The 18471-nt window shown below is 42.1% G+C and overlaps 1 protein-coding gene and 1 long non-coding RNA gene across 2 annotated transcripts in view; one reads left to right on the forward strand and one right to left on the reverse strand.

The window, feature by feature from the left end:
* Positions 1 to 5994, forward strand: part of trabd2a (TraB domain containing 2A) — a 59004-nt gene extending 53010 nt beyond the window's left edge. The window contains exons 6-7 of the mRNA XM_010887627.4: positions 1193 to 1456; positions 4790 to 5994. Of these exons, the coding sequence (XP_010885929.1) occupies positions 1193 to 1456; positions 4790 to 5000 (475 nt within the window). The 3' untranslated portion in view covers positions 5001 to 5994. The remainder of the gene's footprint in view (positions 1 to 1192; positions 1457 to 4789) is intronic.
* LOC109614948 lies at positions 3129 to 11555 on the reverse strand. Its single transcript, XR_002195960.2, has 2 exons — positions 11166 to 11555; positions 3129 to 3262 (listed from the first exon to the last, which is right to left on the reverse strand). It is a non-coding gene; the product is annotated as an uncharacterized LOC109614948 (long non-coding RNA).
* Between the last annotated feature and the right edge of the window lie 6916 nt (positions 11556 to 18471).

Raw genomic sequence — 18471 nt, forward strand, 5'->3', positions numbered from 1 at the left:
GAAGAAGAGGCATTGTGATGCTTTGGGCAGTGTTCTGCTGGGAAACCTTGGGTCCTGCCATTCATGTGGATGTTACTTTGACACGTACCACTTACCTGAGCATTGTTGCAGAACATGTGCACCCTTTCATGGCAACGGTTTTCTCTGATGGCATTGGCCTCTTTCAGCAGGATGATGTCGGACCCTACACGTCCCATGACAAGAACAAGCACATCCCAAATCCCAAACAGGAGATGATAAAGATAGGTCTTACCATAAAGAAAATAACCCTCTCTTATCGTGTTACGATCTACACCATGTCCCTTTGAAATTCAGCTGCGCTTTCTTTCACTCTCTCGCACACTTACTTGCTCGTTACACACACACACACTCACACACACACACTTTGCGTTTCTCTGAAACGCATGAAGCCCAAGATTGGAGTTGACACTGGAAAGCTGGAGGGATCTGAACATTCCGTCATAAATATGCAAAAAAATGGGAACTGATAGCGCTGGATAGGATTTGACTTAGCCAGTTAATTTCCAGCTGTAACAGATTCCTGTAATGTTTGAATCATCATCTGAAGCCACATGTATTTGGCTGTGTGTCTGAACACATCAGGGATAGCACGTGATTCATCCGAAACAGATGTCTGAAGCATTAGCCCTCTGATCTTCCCGTTAGGGTTCAGATCAATCATACCTCCTTGTGCGTGTCACGGAGTGGGGCAACCACGACCCATTGAGTTGTAGCTTAACTGGTAAAATAACCAGTTGTAACAAATCACGCCGCTCATCCACCCTTCTACCTTCCACAATCACCCCTCCATTAGGGGCACTTGCTGTATCCAGTACCAGGTAACCCTTTTGTCTCAATCCTCATCAAGGTCTGTGCGTTCAGGGAAGCCATTCACCAAACTACAGTAGTACAGATTGTTTATCTGTGGTCTTTCTGTGCGCTTGAACGAGTCTCTCTGTCATTAACAAGGTGTTTTCGCTCACAAAACTGCCACTCAGTAGGTGTCTTTTTTCGCACCATTCTCTGTAAACTCAAGAGACTCACCAATCAATGTAAACTGTAGAGTTTACGTTAACAAGCAGGTGTACCTAATAAAGGCTGTGAGTGTATATTGTAATGGTCATGACCTTGAGTAGTTATCAAGCTGGCAGTGGTTCCCTGTGTTTTAATATCGCTCTGTCTTCACCCCCAGCATCAGAAAATCTTCCCCAGACCAGGAGGGTCATTCTCTGGGTCAGGACCTGGAGGATTACCCTCAGCTGGAGCCTTTCCTCCACGAGCTCCATGACGAGGAGCAACAGCGCCCCCTGGAGGACAGTCCCCTGCCCCATCACTTCCACAGCCTGGAGCAGATGGACAGGGTGGACCGCAAGTTGAAGAAGAAACGACGCAACAAACTGAAGAAACACCAGCGACACAGGCAGTTCAATGACCTCTGGGTCCGCATCGAGGAAAGGTGAGCCTGGGGGACATCACGGGGCGTCAGCTGGTTTTCAGTTCTTTCCGCAACCGCAGACTCTTCAGCAAAATCGTAAATTCCTGCATACTGCGCAAGGCTCGCATATTTGAATAGTTCACGCCTCATTATCACATAAAACTGACCAATCGCTGTAGCAGAACCAGAGGGGTTCCAATTCCACTGTACCAGATAAAATGGTTCCAGTGGTTTCCAAGCTGAAGTGTTTTGGAGAACGTCTGCTTCATTGTAGCCGGGAGTTTGAATCCTCGCCACACCATACTAACCACGCCCTTGGGTCCAGCAGATGGCTGCACAAATTGGCTTAGCTCCGCCCAGGGGGGACTGATGAGGCCTTGTCTCATTATGCTTTGGCAACCCCTTGGGATGGATTTGCCACACGCAAGCTTAATCATGGCTGTTGGCAGGGAAATGTACTCTCCCCTGCCATCAACCTGCCAGTGGACACTACCTAGCAGTGTGGTTGTCGAGACACACGTCAGAGGACACAAGTCTTGACAATTTGTTACGATGAGGCAAGTTCATACGCATTAACTGGAAAAAAATTCAGAGGGGAGACAAATTGGTACACTTTTAATTTTTTTTTATGTAATAACTATTGTAAGTGGATATAAGGGGAACTGTATAACACTGTATTTCATGTGTAATTAGCACGCCAGTAGCAGATGGATGTTCCCAATAAAGGGAATTTGAACCACAAGCATGTAGGCAGAACATTACATTCACGTCTCATCACAGTTGGTCCTGAAGTTTTACATTCAACATGTCAAATAAATGTCAAGACAGTTGGTCCAGAAGTTTTAAATTCACATGTCAAGTAGGTCTGGGGTTGAGCTGAGCAAAACTCCGGTAGTAGTATCACTTTTCGGCTCATGTCTAGGCAGCACACACACCCACACACCCATACAAACACTCAAACTGACAGTTCCTTTTAAAACCCTGCAGGGACAACCAAACATCATATTACATTAAATCTGTGAGTGCACGCTTGTGTTTTTGCATGCCTGTATATGTGTGTGTGTGTGTGTGTGAGTGAGAGAGAGAGTGTGTGTGTGTGTGTGTGTGTGTGTGTGAGACAGAACCAACCTGCTAGAAACAACCCGATCGTACCAGTTCTCTGTCTCCTATGATCTGTTTTGAATCCTTTGTGGGGAATTTGTCTAGACTGGTCAGGTACGGAGTTGGCGATATGGATCCTCTGTTTTAGAAGAATGTAATGTTTTTCTAAATATATTATTTTAGTGTTTCATTGAGGCGGGACAGCGAAGACAATTGAACCCAGACGGCTTTGGGTCAGATGGAGACCCAAGCCACCTCGGTCTGCCTGGGCTGTACCTGTCAGGGTCTGGAACTTTAGTCACTGGAACACGCACCACATTTTTGAGAATTTGGAATTTGGCCACGTGTTACTAGTTAACAACAAAGCGTTAATAGTTAAATATGTCTTAAATAATAACGTCACGAGGGGCTTGTGCTGGGGTGGAACACTTACTAGTACAATGGATTAGTAGGTCCATTAAAACAGACATTTAGCTTCATATTAAGGGATTATGGATTGTATTTTTTCCATGTTATTTGTCATGTTATTATAGCTAGGGTTTTTCAGACACAGCTTGACTGTCGTTGTCAAGGCTGACAAAGAGAAGTGAAACAGTTTTGAATAATGTTTTTAATTGACTTCCTTAAGGACATGGCCAGTAGTTGTAATCTGCCCTGAGGCGGTGGGTGGAAACTGGCTCCGGCTTTGAGCCGACCGTCTGTCTGTTGAGCCCCAATGAAGGCGGTCTGTTGACACAGATGTAGGATGTGAATGTCATTTACAATTTCAAACACTGAAACAATTTATTCTAGCTTCCATTTATGTGTTTCTGCCTGCTGAAAGTCTGGGATCTGTCGAACGCTGGGCCCACTCCAGTTCTTTAGGGCCACCTGTCAGGCAGAAACTGCCCTTTTCCAGACTTTATTTATTTATTCTCCATGGTAAATAAATCTGTTTACTATGGCTAGTTTAGTTAGAACATACCATGAACATTTTGTCTGAATCCCAGATGGCACCCTATTCCCTACATAAAATAACGCAATGTCGTCAAAAGTATTGCACAGTAATTGGAATAGGCTGTCATTTGGGACTCCCATGGTAGACAATCCTCCAGGACGCAGTCCTGGAATGAAAATAAGCTGATGTTGCTAGACACATTTCCCCCAAAGTAAACTTCACACATTTGTATATTATGTCTAAATTCCCTTTTTATTATGGTACATTATCATTAATATTCTGGACTTTGATTCGGAAAAGCTGTCCAGTGAGTGTTCCTCCAAACAGACTCCTGCACGGTGAGTTTCCAGCGTTTGGGAGCAGCGAGGAACAGAGGAGAGTCTTTGTGGACGACTGGATGCCAGTCTGAACGTCAGCCCTGATTACAGGTCCTCTACCTGAGCCCACTGGCCGGGCTTCAGGACGCAGGTTTTACCAAAATAAACTCAGTATGCTTCCCAAATGGGGCCCTATTCCATAGGAAGTGCGTCAGTTTGAACCAGAGCAGACTATGCTGGACCCCTGCTAGGAAGCTGAGGGCCATTTGGGACAAACACCTGCTTATAGGCTCAGTCAGACTCCAGGCAATAAAACGTAGCTGAAAAAAATAATTACTACTCTGAATGTAACTTTCTAATATAGGAATATAGCCAACACAGCCCTTGGCTAAATGGGAGACCGGGCCACATGTGATGGCCAATCAATGAAAAGTAAATATTATTAACTACAAGCATATGACCAATGATGAAGGAGTTGTATTCCAGCCTGATCAAATATCATGAGCAATTTAGTCCTCTGGTCTGTCCTACAGACTTGTGACAACTGTACATGGAGGATTTAGAGAACCAATTCTCTCTCATGCTTTCATAACCTATTTTACAACCAGACTAACTATATTACATGGGGTTGCCGCCACCCTCCACCATGTTGTCCTCCAGCACTTCCAAATTATTTCCATTCATTTTTTCTGTTTAATCAACAGACATTTTCCCAAGTGGAACAACAGAGAGCATTTCAGTAGGGCAAAACCTAACCAGTGTTATACAAGAATCCTTCATGCTTTACAATCTTCAGAGATTGGTTTCTGGAAAGGTTTTCTGGCTAATCTGGTTGGACTGATGATTTCCAGAGTTCTGACAAACAAGGGGTTCTGGAGTTCTCCAGTACAGAGTTGGGTCTAGATTTAGCAGTATAATTCATAGACTATCATTTGTTGACGAAAGGCTCTGTCGACAGAACACCTAACAGAGTTTGCAATCCACCATCTTCTCTTTCAGCACCACAGTCGAGGTCCCTGCACCCCCATTGGTCCGCATCCTCAGCGGATACATCACCGAATCGCCACACCACCACCATCACCAGAGAGGCCACGCCCACGGGCATGGCAGAGCTAATCACGGCAGGTCGTCATCAGGCTCCACAAACGTGCCAGTGTCTGTCTTCTTGTTAATAGTTTTGGGTCACGTGTGGACTGCCGCACTAATGTAGGAGGTTGTCGGTTCCAAACCCTTCTCTCCTGCTCATAAATTAGGACTCAATCTATTTCAACAAAATGGAGCAAATCCTAAAGGGCTCTGTTCAATTTGTATCACTGAAGCGTTACAAATTTCGTTATAGAAATGTAAGTAACTTCCAACTGTGCGAACCTATGCAGTGTTTGCCATGTAACGCTAACGCGGGAACATTGACTTTACATTTAAATCACGGTGTAACGCTGAACTTCTTCACTAGATGTTAAAAGGAAGAGTCTTAGAATTTGCACGCAGTCGCGCATTGTTAAAAACGTGACGTCTGTGGATTTCACCCAAATCAGCCTGAGCTGGATATTTGAGCTTTTTATTGTATTTAATTGTATTTGTAATATTTTTGTTAGAACCCAAACAGCTCTTACTCAGTCAAGATCTTTTATTCCTAATTTACTCTTCAGTTTTTGAAGAATGTGTTTTGTATCGCATAATACTGTGGGAATTGTATATATCTACATATTAGATTGTATTTTAGAAATGACAATGATTGAATTGTTTCTTGTTGTTTATAAATAGATACAGTATATTTGTTAGATTGAAGCAGGTGCTAACCACCGTAACACGTATCTGGTAGCCTGGATTCCAAATTGTTTGTGCTGCCTTACAAACTGTTATGGTCATTGTGGCATGACAGCACAATCAGATCTGGAACCAGGCAATGCATTGTTAAACCAGTGTAATCAGCAGATTCCTGTGTGTCTTTGCTGAGAAACATATGTATTTACATAGAGACTATTTGTTTAATTTATTTAACTATATAGTTGTAGGTCATCTAAACACTTCTTTGTGACTGTTGTTCATCCCAGTGTGTTTAAGTTCTCTTCCAACTCCACACCTTTCAGACCAGGAACTGCGTTGCAGATTCATCTTGTTTCGTCTTCATCTGTCTCACTCACATTTCAGCTACGTGGCATGAGATGGTTGTAATACTCCTTGCTATAATTTTGAAAACAATAAAATATTTATCTAGTTAAAATATTTTATCTGCCATTGATGTCATCTGTTTTATACATTTCCGATTATTCAAAGTAGCCAGCACAGTCCGTAATATAAAATTGACTATGGCTGACTGGTTTCTACATGTCACGCTTGCCAATTACTGGCAGTCAAGTTGAGAACACGTCCATTTTTCATTGCTCTATTGGAATGCAGTTTTGTGTGCAGTCCCTGTGGCCTGGTGGCCCTTGCATATGAATGCCAGTCCTCGTGTCAACCCTTTGCTCCTAGTCTGGCTCCCCATTTCAAATCTGACCATGTGAAGTAAAAAAAAAAAAGACTTGTGGATAGGGGCTTTGTGAATCACTGACATGACATTACTGCAGTTGATCTATGAAGGATGATTTGTACAATCATAGCATAAAATATGTCTGTCTCTCTTAACTATTCCATTACTACGTCAAATGGGGAGGTATTTTGTGCAGCATATTCAAAAAGGAGTGGAATTGAATGGACAAAGGCATCATTTTCCCCACTGTGGTGGAAGTATACGCTGTGGGCCCAGATGTTTGGGAACACTCCTTGCCCGATCTCAAATGATCCAGAGGCATGACACCTGGCTGATCTGCTTCGTAATATTTCATTATTTACTTTTCAAAAAACTGCCCATTGTAAAACCCGGGAGGTTTCCGTCTTTGGACAGAAGAGCAGTGATGAGTGTTGTTTGAGGCTGTTGTTAGTCTGTTGCTGCCAGTGCTGGCCCCTCTCTTCTATTGGTCAGGGGGCTCCCTAGCAGTCAGAGGCTCCCTAGCAGTCAGAGGCCCCCTAGCGACCAGGCACCCTAAGCCCCCCCCCATGCTGCATATGCAGGGAGCCGGCCCTGGTTGTTGCCCTACCAAAGTCACTGACTTAAATGTAGAGAAATATACATAGCTGCATCCTGCTAAAACAGGAGTGCTTTTTTTGTGGTAGAGAATCGGTAGCCCCTTTTTTAAATCTAACCCATAAATAGCAAGTTATTTTTTTCTGCAGCGCGGTACAGGAAGAAGCGGTTGTGAATGAAAGACCTGCCCAACTGACTGTGAGTTCATGTGTTTTACAGCATAACAGCGCTGTGCTAACTGTCCCATTACAGCCTGCTTGCTAGATAACCACGTAATACTGGAGGCTTTTGGACGCTGGCACACCACGTGATTTAAGGTTTTATTAGGATCTCCATTAGCCGCTGCCAAAGGCAACACCTACTCTTCCCGGGTTCCGCGCAAAACTTCAAACGTGACATAATGCAGAACATTAATAACCAGACGCAGTACAAAGACAGAACGGCATACATTAAAATAAAAACGCTGCAATCCGTTTTCTCCACTGAGACACCTAACTGCTTTGCGCTACTTCAGTACTGGAATTCATGGCAGGACTGCAAACAGAGGTTTAGGTAATTGTGTTAACACACGTTGTCGTTGAATAATAACTCAGTCACACGTCATATATGCACTGCGTGAACAACCCTGACAGTCTCCATAGGCTTCACCCTATTCCCTATGTAGAGCAAGTCTTTCCTGGGGAAAAATGTCTGATACCCAGCACAGGGGAAGCTGTATAAATATACAGCGGCCTGTTGTGATTTATTAAGTTAGAAATACAAGGCATGAAACCAGGAAACCGTGATGTATGACATGTTTACTACCCATCAAAACACATGGTCTACCGTATGTCCCGAATTACACCCTTCTCCCTGAACAGCTCACTACTTTTTGAGCAGATCCCTACAGACCCATCAGAATTAGTGGACCAAACTGTTGGTGGAATGGGGCGCCATCTGGGACTCGACTGTTGTCGATCCTCGATTAGTGCGGTGATACATTTATTACCTGTTTGTTATCTGCCTGACCCTTTCTTTATAACAAAGTGCTTTAAAGGTTTGGGTCATTTGCAGTCATGTGTTTTTTTAACATAGTGTCCCCAGAACATTTAGCTGTGGGTAGGCACCTGGCCATATAACTGCACATTACAAACTCTGACATCAGTTTCCTGTGCTGTTTTTTTTTTATAGAGGCTAGCTGAGAGGGTAAACTTACTCACCAAATCTCTCTTTCTCTGCAAACATTCATATATAAAAGGACAAAGGCTTTGTGCGCAATAGAACAATCATTTGATTGTGAGAAACGGCAAACCAAAGAACCTAAAAGGAAATGTGAAAGAGGCCGGATGTTTCTATCCAAAAGCGAGTTACATTCACACAAACAAAAAATAAAAATCACCAAATCAACTATTTTTTTTCATTAGTTTTGGGTTGAGTGTTTTCGCTGTACCTTGTTTGCTTGGGCTCAAGTTGTGCCACAACATCAGTGCAACGCGGCGATGTGTTCTTCAGTGCCCAAGACGCATGACAGAAGGTGTTGTGAGATGATTACTTGGTAGACTAAGCTGATTAAACCAATGGGAATTAAATGAAGACCAAGTGGGACAGATTGTACCACCAGAGCTTCCACCCATTTGGGGAACTCGGATTACCATCTGAGTGAGAGGTGGGCTGGCTGTGTTCCCACTCCACCGCTCTCTCTCATACTCTTTCTCTCTTTCTTCCTACCGCTCTCTCTCGCCGTCCTTTCTCTCACTCTGCCTCTTAACCACTGTTTATGTAACATCTATGTAACATCTATGTAACATCTATGTAACATCTATGTAACATCTAGTTCACCTCAACCATGGCCTAAATTAGAAACCCTGACGACGATGCTGCGTCTTGAGCTCGTCCGGCCTCAGAACCAGCGGGGTGGATCACCTTTGGTTCTGGGCAAATACGGACAACGGCCTGCGGACCTCTAAAGAGGAACATGTGGCTCGTAATGTTTCCGGCCTGGAGAAACAGCTGGTGCTTCTGTCGTCGCCGCTCTTCAAAGGAATGATGGAGCGCGGGTCGACAGAACGAGGAGATGGCGGGAGTGCACAGAGGCCAGGGTGGAGCTCCCATCACAGGGAGGGATGAGAGAGAAATAAGGAGGAGGGGGAGAGAAGGCATGATGAAGCATAAACCGTTAGTAGGTAAAGGGGGGGTGTACAGAGCACACCTGCAGTCATTCCCAAATTAAAGCCAGACAGGCTTCAGGAGCACATGATTTGTAGAGGCATCTGCACCACTGTGTCAAGCAATACGAGTTTAATGTCTTGCACTCCGCCCATCTCTCTGGTACAAAGCCAAGACAAACTATACGTTAATAGATTGGACTGACGTTATACTGTGGTATACGAATAACAGATCGTCACTGTGGATCGTCACTGTAAATGAGAATCTGAGCTTAATTGTCTTATTGTGTTAACTAAACAAAGGTGAATTTACCTTTTTATTTTTATGCGCTATATGGCAAAACAGCTTACTGCCTAGGGTATTAAAAATACACTTATGTTTGACACAACTAAAAACACATTTCGATTAATTCTACAAAGGGGTTTTCACATGGCATATTTTGCTTCCATTAGAACTGGCTCTACATTTCCACTTTAAAGTGATTTTATTTCAAGAGGATCAAAGGGGGGTTTTATCTTTTCAGGGTATAGAACAAACATTTATAATCCTCAAGCAATCTTATGAATACGTTCCCTAACATTACCTTATTTAAATTACCTTATTTGTTTCCAGTGGCAACAACATAAATTCAGTTTATCCTGTGACTGTGTCGCCCTTATGTTGCGTCTCTGATCTATTCAAATGCATTATGTTGCGTCTCTGATCTATTTACATGCATTATGTTGCATCTCTGATCTATTTACATGCATTATGTTGCGTCTCTTAAGTATTCACATGCATTATGTTGCGTCTCTGATCTATTCAAATGCATTATGTTGCGTCTCTGATCTATTCACATGCATTATGTTGCGTCTCTGATCTATTCACATGCATTATGTTGCGTCTCTGATCTATTCACATGCATTATGTTGCGTCTCTGATCTATTCAAATGCATTATGTTGCGTCTCTTAAGTATTTACATTCATTATGTTGCGTCTCTTAATTATTCACATGCATTATGTTGCGTCTCTTAAGTATTTACATGCATTATGTTGCGTCTCTTAATTATTCACATGCATTATGTTGCGTCTCTTAAGTATTCACATGCATTATGTTGCGTCTCTGATCTATTCACATGCATTATGTTGCGTCTCTGATCTATTCACATGCATTATGTTGCGTCTCTGATCTATTCACATGCATTATGTTGCGTCTCTGATCTATTCACATGCATTATGTTGCGTCTCTGATCTATTCAAATGCATTATGTTGCGTCTCTAATCTATTCACATGCATTATGTTTCGTCTCTAATCTATTCACATGCATTATGTTGCGTCTCTAATCTATTCACATGCATTATGTTGCGTCTCTGATCTTTTCACATGCATTATGGTGATGATGATGAACCTCTACATTGATGCACAGGTCAAAGCAGTAAGTTTATTACTAAATTGTGATTACCTTAAGATAAATTAATACATTTTTCTAATCCATTAGCATAAAAATTTATATAAAGAACGTTAACAAAAAATTGCTAACTACACATCACACAAGGGCTGAAGCTTTCATAGGTAAACTCGCCCACCGCTACCCCTCCATCTTACTATCGATACCGGATGTCCCACATCAAAGAGGTAAGCAGATTACATTAATACCAATTTCCGAATAATTTTAGGAATTTTCATGATGAACAGAAGCTTGTTCTTAGGCTGCAACCTTCTGCCAGGGGGTGAGAACTGAATTGTCCATCTCACTCTGGAAATAGACTCATCAGTGCTCTCCCCTCTGGCAGAAGGTTGAGGTCTATCAGGACAAAAACTTCTCGCCACAAGAACAGTTTCTTTCTTACAGCAGGAGGCCTCAAGAACATGCCCCCAGAACCAAACTGACTATAGTCGCTCCCCACATACACACACAACCCTCAACTGGACAAATCTATAACCCCTCCCCACATACACACACAACCCTCAAATGGACAAAATTTTGCACCTTACATATTTTCTTTAGTAATTGTATCAATGCTCAGTCGATAGTTTTTTATACTCAGTCCGCAGTTCTCATTTGTTTTATTTCCCTTATTACTTCTGTATAAATTTTTGTACCAACGGCCAGAACAAATTCCTTGTTCGCTGTGAAACTTGGCAACAAAACTCGTTCTGATTCTGAATTTAACAATTCGTACCTGTAGTTACAAGGCCTCACCGGATCGTCACCGTGTCCGTGTCGTTCTCATTTGACGCCGCCATGACGCTCCTGCGGTAACTGTGATGTTACCCCTATCTTCTGATGCTGCAGCTCAGCAACTTTACTAAAGACGTTGTCAACGGCACATCTTGTATTTACTCTCATGACGTTTAGACCCATCTCCGTTCCATGATTTGTCACTTCAGCTTGCAATCTTCCACAGCTGAGGTGTTTATCTAACCAGCCCAGAAGATCTGACGTTACCCTTCACCGTCACAGATTGGTCGATCCTAAAAGTACATTATGGAATCATAAAACAATGCAGATGTGTATCAGTTCAGTATAAGTATTCTCTGATCTAAACATCATACAGCAAATCAGCAACAGAATTCATAAATACAATTTTATTTTTCTTGCGGTCCTTTCTTCAACAATAATACAAACGTTTTGTGGGCTCATCTGATTGGTTGTCATTGCACCCATTAAAGCTCAGCCTCTGCGTCACATTATCTTGAATGTAACTGATGATTTCAAATCGTGGAATGAGATTTATTTTCGTTTGGGTTCCATTCACAGCGGGTTGTACTGTAGATCCTACAGCTCTAAAATAACTGCAGCAGCAAGACATTTGAAATGTTATTAATGAATGGACATTTTTTGCGGACTGATACGTTACGAAATTCAGGCTGGCATTTTAAAGTGGACATTAACAACTTTAGAAGCCACAAAAACCTTAACATAAACTACAAGAATTTCCAGCTGTGCAAGAATATTCTCAGCAGCCAAGTCAAATTAGGATCTCACATCTGTAGGGTATAAAGTGAGACTGCTTGCAGATGTTGGTGATTGAGGTCAAATCAAAACTGACACAGCAGGTTGAAATCAGTCGTCTGAGATGATTAATCAGAGGAAAGACACCAGACATTAACTCATGACAACATTTCATGTGAAAATATTCTCACTGCGCTCGCTCTGGTGTGATTATTTCTCCCGTGTCACTATCGCATCATGGATTATGGCTGGCAGACGCTACACAACGTTAAAATATACTCCCCTGTTTTACTCACGGGGTTCTTCAATTGATGAAGAGGATGTTTTTAACTAAGTTCAGAACACTTTCAATATGTTTGCAATTGTAAACATAGAATGCTGTCCGCACCATGAAGAAATAGAGACACAAAGAGAGAGGCCATGTACAGTGGAATCCATGGAAAAAAGGAGTCTGGAGCATGTTACACAAACATGTCTGTTTATCTGTCGTTGTGGGGACCAGGAAAGTAGAAATCTTTGTTCCCGATCCCAGAACCCTATTTCTGGATGTTGAATGGCATAAATCTGTCAAGTACAAGGAAGAAAGATCATCCATCTCCATCACACAGTATTTTGTCTTCAGCAACACTATGGAGAGAAGCAGAGAAAGAAGAGGGGGGGGGACAGAGATTATGGGAGAGGAAGAGAAAAGGGGAGAGATGAGTGAGAAAAGGGAGGACAGAGTAAAAGGTTGGGGAGAAGGAAGTAGGGAGGTTAGAGAGAAAGGGAGAGGAGAAATGGAGAAAGGAAAGAGATAAAGTCAGAGTGGAAGAATAGGTTTGTCTCAGTTCAGACAGCCTGGTGCTGTAATGCCGTAGTTCTGAGTTCACATCCCACGGTGCCAGAACTCACTACTGTCAACTGCTCTGTCTGCTGACTCTACAATTAGAGGGAGAGACAAAAAAACAGACATAATCCTTTCACTTGGATGGAGGCGATTGGAGTGGGGAGAAAGAGAGAGGCTGGAGTATGAGAGAAGATGGTATGATGAGAGGCATTGAGGTTAGACCCTTACACAGATACACTGAATTAACAGGAATCAAACATTCAGACAGCCTGGGTTAGAGGTCCGAAACCTGGTCCTTCTATTTCTATGAGCAAAACAACACCTGTCAATCCATCGTCCTCATTTTCTCCTTCATTAAGATGGTCCTCAATACTGAAGCAATTAGAGCTTCAGCATTCCAATGAAACCTGACGCTAACCAGAGGTGCATTTTGAATCAAAGGATAGTTGTTGATTTTTTTTTATTCACAGTCAGCTCTAACAGCCAGCCCACATTTCAAAATATAATTTTTAACATGGCTTTAATAAATTGCAGGTGAAAAGTGCAACACGGAAACTCAAACCTCATGCCTTGGCTGTTGACACAGAGAGAGATTTTTTTCTTCTTCCCTGAATCGTATTGACCCCGTGAAGCACTGAGTGCTTCTGACAGAGAGACCTTAGAGCAGTCAGTTAGCTATACATGCTAACGTTTTGCTTTCTAACACGGATGGTGGGGCTCTCTTGTATTTCTGTGCTGGCTCTTACACTTAGTCCCAACTCAGCATGTGTTCATTTAGCTAAAACAACCAGGTCTAACAGAACACATGGAGACTATCACAGATTGCCAACAGGCTAACATTGCTAAAATACAATGGAATACAATTTTGGGAAGAATGTGCTTATTTCAGGTGGGTTTAATGTTTAATGGCCCACAGCGGTTTATAACGCAATGGTTCTGTTGTCAACACAAGAAGGGATTTCACCGTAATGTTGCCATTTTCAAAACCTCAGCGGGCTTGGTTACAAAAAAGGGCTTTAATTCTCTATTATTCTGTGTCTTAATGTACGCTGCAGTATCAACCATTATGAATGATTCATTTTAATCTTATTTTACAATAACTTGTGCTGTCAAAGGTTCAAGCCGACACAGCACTTACGGAAACCAATACAAGAAACACATGTTACACCACAGAGACAGAAAGAGGAAGAGGGGGAGGGACAAAGAGATCGGAGACGAAAGTGAGGAAGAGGTAGTGAGAACTAGGAAGAGAAAGAGGCACGGAGAGAAAGATGTGTTTGAGTTATTGTGACATTTCTAGCAAACATCTCGTGACTTGCGCTCTGAGCTCTGTCCAATAAATCAACGGATTGTTTGAACAGCTGGGTGTTTTCTCATGTATTCTGATGCAGTGGATGCATTACTGAGAACAACAGTGATTAATGAATTAAGTCGCCTTGACCTCAGTGGACAGAAGTCTACCAGGCCCCAGACTTTACGGGGACGGAGAGAAGGTGACAGAAAGGGAGTGAGAAACGTCCGGAGGGGTGAAGGGAGAGAGATTAGGTATGAGGGACTACATTTGTTAAATCGACAATTGTCTTTTAAACCCGGACCATTTAAAAGGAGGAGCCTGGTCAGCAGAGATAACCATCTTTCTAAAGGACAGAACTATTTATATATTTTCTTCTCGTAGGGGGGGAAAGTGTGTGAAAGAGAGAAAAAGATGTTGAGGTAGAGACTGACAGAATGTGTCAAAAAGACAGAGAGAAAGACAGTGGGAGATTCTAAGAGGAAGATGAGAAAGTGAGCGGGCTTCTACTAAAGATCGGCTCTACTTGATCAGCTAAGCAGCTTGAGCAGGGGTGATGTTTTCCCAAATCTTGCTATTTTGTTGTGTGTCTGTTAGTGTGTGTGTGTGTGTGTGTGTGTGTGTGTGTGTGTGTGTGTGTGGGACATAGATTGAGGACAGCTCTGTTACACATTAAGATGGTTTGCTGTACTGAAGCCTGAGGTCCGTGGATATGGTCGATGTTCAAAATAATGGCACTGTAATCAGAACACAATGCGGGTGGAACCTCGCAGTCATAACAGAATGAACCGTCTTTGGATAATATGCTTTCGTTCCCTTGACAAATCTGCTGACAGCATGCATCACCACCAATCACAGGAGATCTGAAGATCGAAGGAGTTTTGTCAGCTGAATCAGATGGGTTGAATCAAAGACAACTTATTTTATACATGCCTATGAATTGAAGGAACAAAGACGGCTTTGAAAATTGCTATTTTCAGTCCGCGTTTATTCTGTATTTTTTTACTGGAAGGTTAGTCATCATTGTATTAAACAGGCTTCAAAGAAAGAGAAAAGAAACCATTTTCCATAAACATGATCCCTTTTGGACCAGATGAGAGGAGAGCTCTTTTGGACTGAGGTGGAAGACAGGAGACAGAACCACCAAGGCTGTTGGAACAGCACGGATGGATAGCTCTCTGAATAATATACAAGAGCCAGTTGGATGAAGGGAGTCACGAGATACAACCTTCCAGTAGTACTGTTTTTGTGCCATTTCTATGGTTAAATGCTCTAAGGCAACTCTGGAAGGAATACCCAAACAAGCTTTGTTGCTTACCATTTGTTTCAGAGTCAACAAGGGAAGTAACCCCATCTAGCATATAACATGACTTCCTAGAACAGAACAGCTCGTTTCACATGACCCAGAACCAAACAGGACTCCCCAGAACAGAACAACTGGTTTCACCTGGCTTAGAACAGAACCAGACAATCAACAATGGAAGAGATAGTTGGATATCACTTGACCCCAAACAGAACCAGACTATTGACAACAGAGCAAGTCGTTGTTGTTTTAACCTGATTGTCTCTTGTGTTCAGGCCATCATACTGTGGAAATGACTCTCTGTGGTCCTAATCAGTCTGGCCAGTTAATGTTTTCTTTCATTCCTGGTTAGAAGATTCCTGGAATCACAAGGTAATTCAGGAATCCTCCAAGTGGGTTATCTTATAAAACCTTTGGGGGAAATTTCCAGAATTTTGAAACCCTAGATAGACCTTATCCATGTACAATCACGTGCCAAACCAGGGATTGGAACTGGGCTTTCAGTCTGAAGGATACGCTTTGAACTGGTTGGTAAAGGATGACAGTAATGGTTGGTGAAGGAAGCTATGGCTCATATAACTGTCGATCTGCAAGTCCACTGACTCATTTCCTTGGCTATCAAACCATTCCTTGACTGGAAGCCGTGTCTCATGTGGTTGGCTTCAGGATGACAGAGGCATTAAGCATGTCTATGGAACCAGCTGTGAAGATGTATCAACGCTGTGTGTGAGGAATGAACTCAATATGTACAAAGAGATGGGAAAGGCCCGAAGAGCAGATTCAATCCAAACTATGGTATGTTTTAGTAAACCGCTCCTACATGTCTGAAACTAGATAGAAAGTAGGTAACGGGATGTCACATTGGTTTGGACAATTTGTACTTATGCTGGACAAAGTCACAACAGTCTGTCAGAACAACAACATGACAACTCTGCAACAGCTTTTCATGTAGAGATGTGTCTGTTTCTGTGCTTAACTATTTTCATGAAGGTCGACAATCCATGTTGTTGGATAAATAAGTGGGTTTGACATGTCAATTCATTCATACACTCATTCATTTGACAGGAACTAATGGATGACCACTTTGTTCCTAAAGATTAAGATAAACTTAAAAAATTCTAAATCAGTGGCCATGCATTTTGTATGTATGGTTCATAAGAATGTCTTCTGGTGGAAGTGTTTAGGAACTGTACTCAGCCAACACATTTCTTAAGTTGTTTTTTTGTCTTGAAACAATTCCACTTCAAAGTTTCTATTTCTTGTGTTTTGAGGGTAAAATCAAGGTGATAAATGAATTTAATTCATAACTTTTTTTTTCTCATCTTCACCAAGAGACAATTATTCTGCAGGGCTATGTTTATATAGGCCAGTCTCCTGGTGTTGTATATACAAAGGACTGCCTGTCTAACAGTGTGTACTGTAGACTCCAACCTCTCCTCGGGAACCTGTGGTGAAGGCATTCATCCCCACTCCTCCCTGAACAACCTCCCTAAGAAGCCATGGTTAAATGGCCCTCATCCAGATGTACTGCACTACTTTGACTCTAGTTGAAAGTAGTGTACTACACTGCAATGGAAATAGGGATCCGTTTGAGACACGGACTCTGTCAGAACAGGGACATCAAGCAGGCTGTTATGCTTGTATTATGCTAGTAAGAAGAAACCTCCAGGAACACTAGAAGTATGTTCCTTATCAAGATGAGAACCAGATGACGCTTTTAACTCTCGGCTTAGGTCCGTGAGAATTACAACGTTGTGAGGGAAAATACCACTCAAAAATGATCTTTTGGTATTTGTTTCGTGAGTCCACTGTTGATACAGTCCCAAAAATGTTCTGCAGGTCGGCAAAAACGTTTTCCGCACATAGAAGGTATGAAATAGAGAAAACTCACCACATAATGACGGTCTTGGTATTTTAAAAGTTGTACATCTTAAAAACGTAATTGCCGACCTGCATAACATTGCGACGGTATATCAACAATTTACTAATGCAACAAATAACCAGATCATTCTTGGGTGGTCCATTAAAAAATTGAGGAACAGGGGAAGTTCCTGGTCTGGTAGAACAAGAGCCGTTTCACTGTTGAAGAAATGAAAATAGGCAACTTTAATCGTGTCCGACTACTGGGTTGTATGCATTAGCACACGCATTGCAGAAAAAATACATAATGTTGAGACAATGGCCGCGGGAATATGTTTTGAGCGTGTAGAGCTGATATTGATTGATCGCGTGATAGAAATTAATACCGAACGCGTGGGAGACGCGAGCCCGTCTGCTTGAGACGTATTAATATTCAAACAAATCGGGGGACACCAGTTGATAGCAGTAGACTATCGATGATTTCTGAGGCCCAACTAGCCATCGTGAATATGGGTTATACGTTTCCAGAAATCCAGTCAAGAACAATTATTCAAGACGATGGGACTTTTCAAGGAAAACAGAAAAGTCCCAAAATGTTGTCTGAGAAATAGTCAGATACTGGATGCTGAGGCTGTACCAGAATAAAAGTGTATGGTCTATAAAAACCCCTTACATGTGTAACACTTTCTTCATATCAATGAAAGATTGATTCTGTACGTCAAAATACTCGGTAGACTTAATTTAAACCCTATAATATAAGGCAACGTTCAGAAATTCATGGAGGAAATTCCTCATAGTTATTGCTTAATATTTTTTTCTATATTGCTTTGATTCCTCTCACCAGTGGGCATTCAACATTGTCATTGTATTGGATGCCTTTGTGTGGCTTATTTATGACGGATATGGTTTTAAGTATAATATTTAATATTTAGTGAGAAGTCTGGGGTTCGGTCAATATGGTGTGAGTTTCGAGAAGTGTGTTTACAGTTTTGAGAAAATGCACTATATTCAGAAAACCTGCATTAGCAGTTTTAACACCACACTCCCTGGATAATGACAGAACCCCCCTGCGGAGATCAGAGGTCAACTGGATGTTTCTAGATCATTTAGATCTCATGGAAGTCCATGTACAGTGTTGGAGATGTGTTTGAGCGAGACACAGACCAGTGCACAGGATGGTTTGTTCAATGTGTTTGAATTTGTCAGCATGCAAATAAACCAAACACGACTCACACAAACATAAAATTGGAAGA

Source organism: Esox lucius, chromosome 23 (genome assembly GCF_011004845.1).
Source record: "Esox lucius isolate fEsoLuc1 chromosome 23, fEsoLuc1.pri, whole genome shotgun sequence".
Taxonomy (NCBI): domain Eukaryota; kingdom Metazoa; phylum Chordata; class Actinopteri; order Esociformes; family Esocidae; genus Esox; species Esox lucius.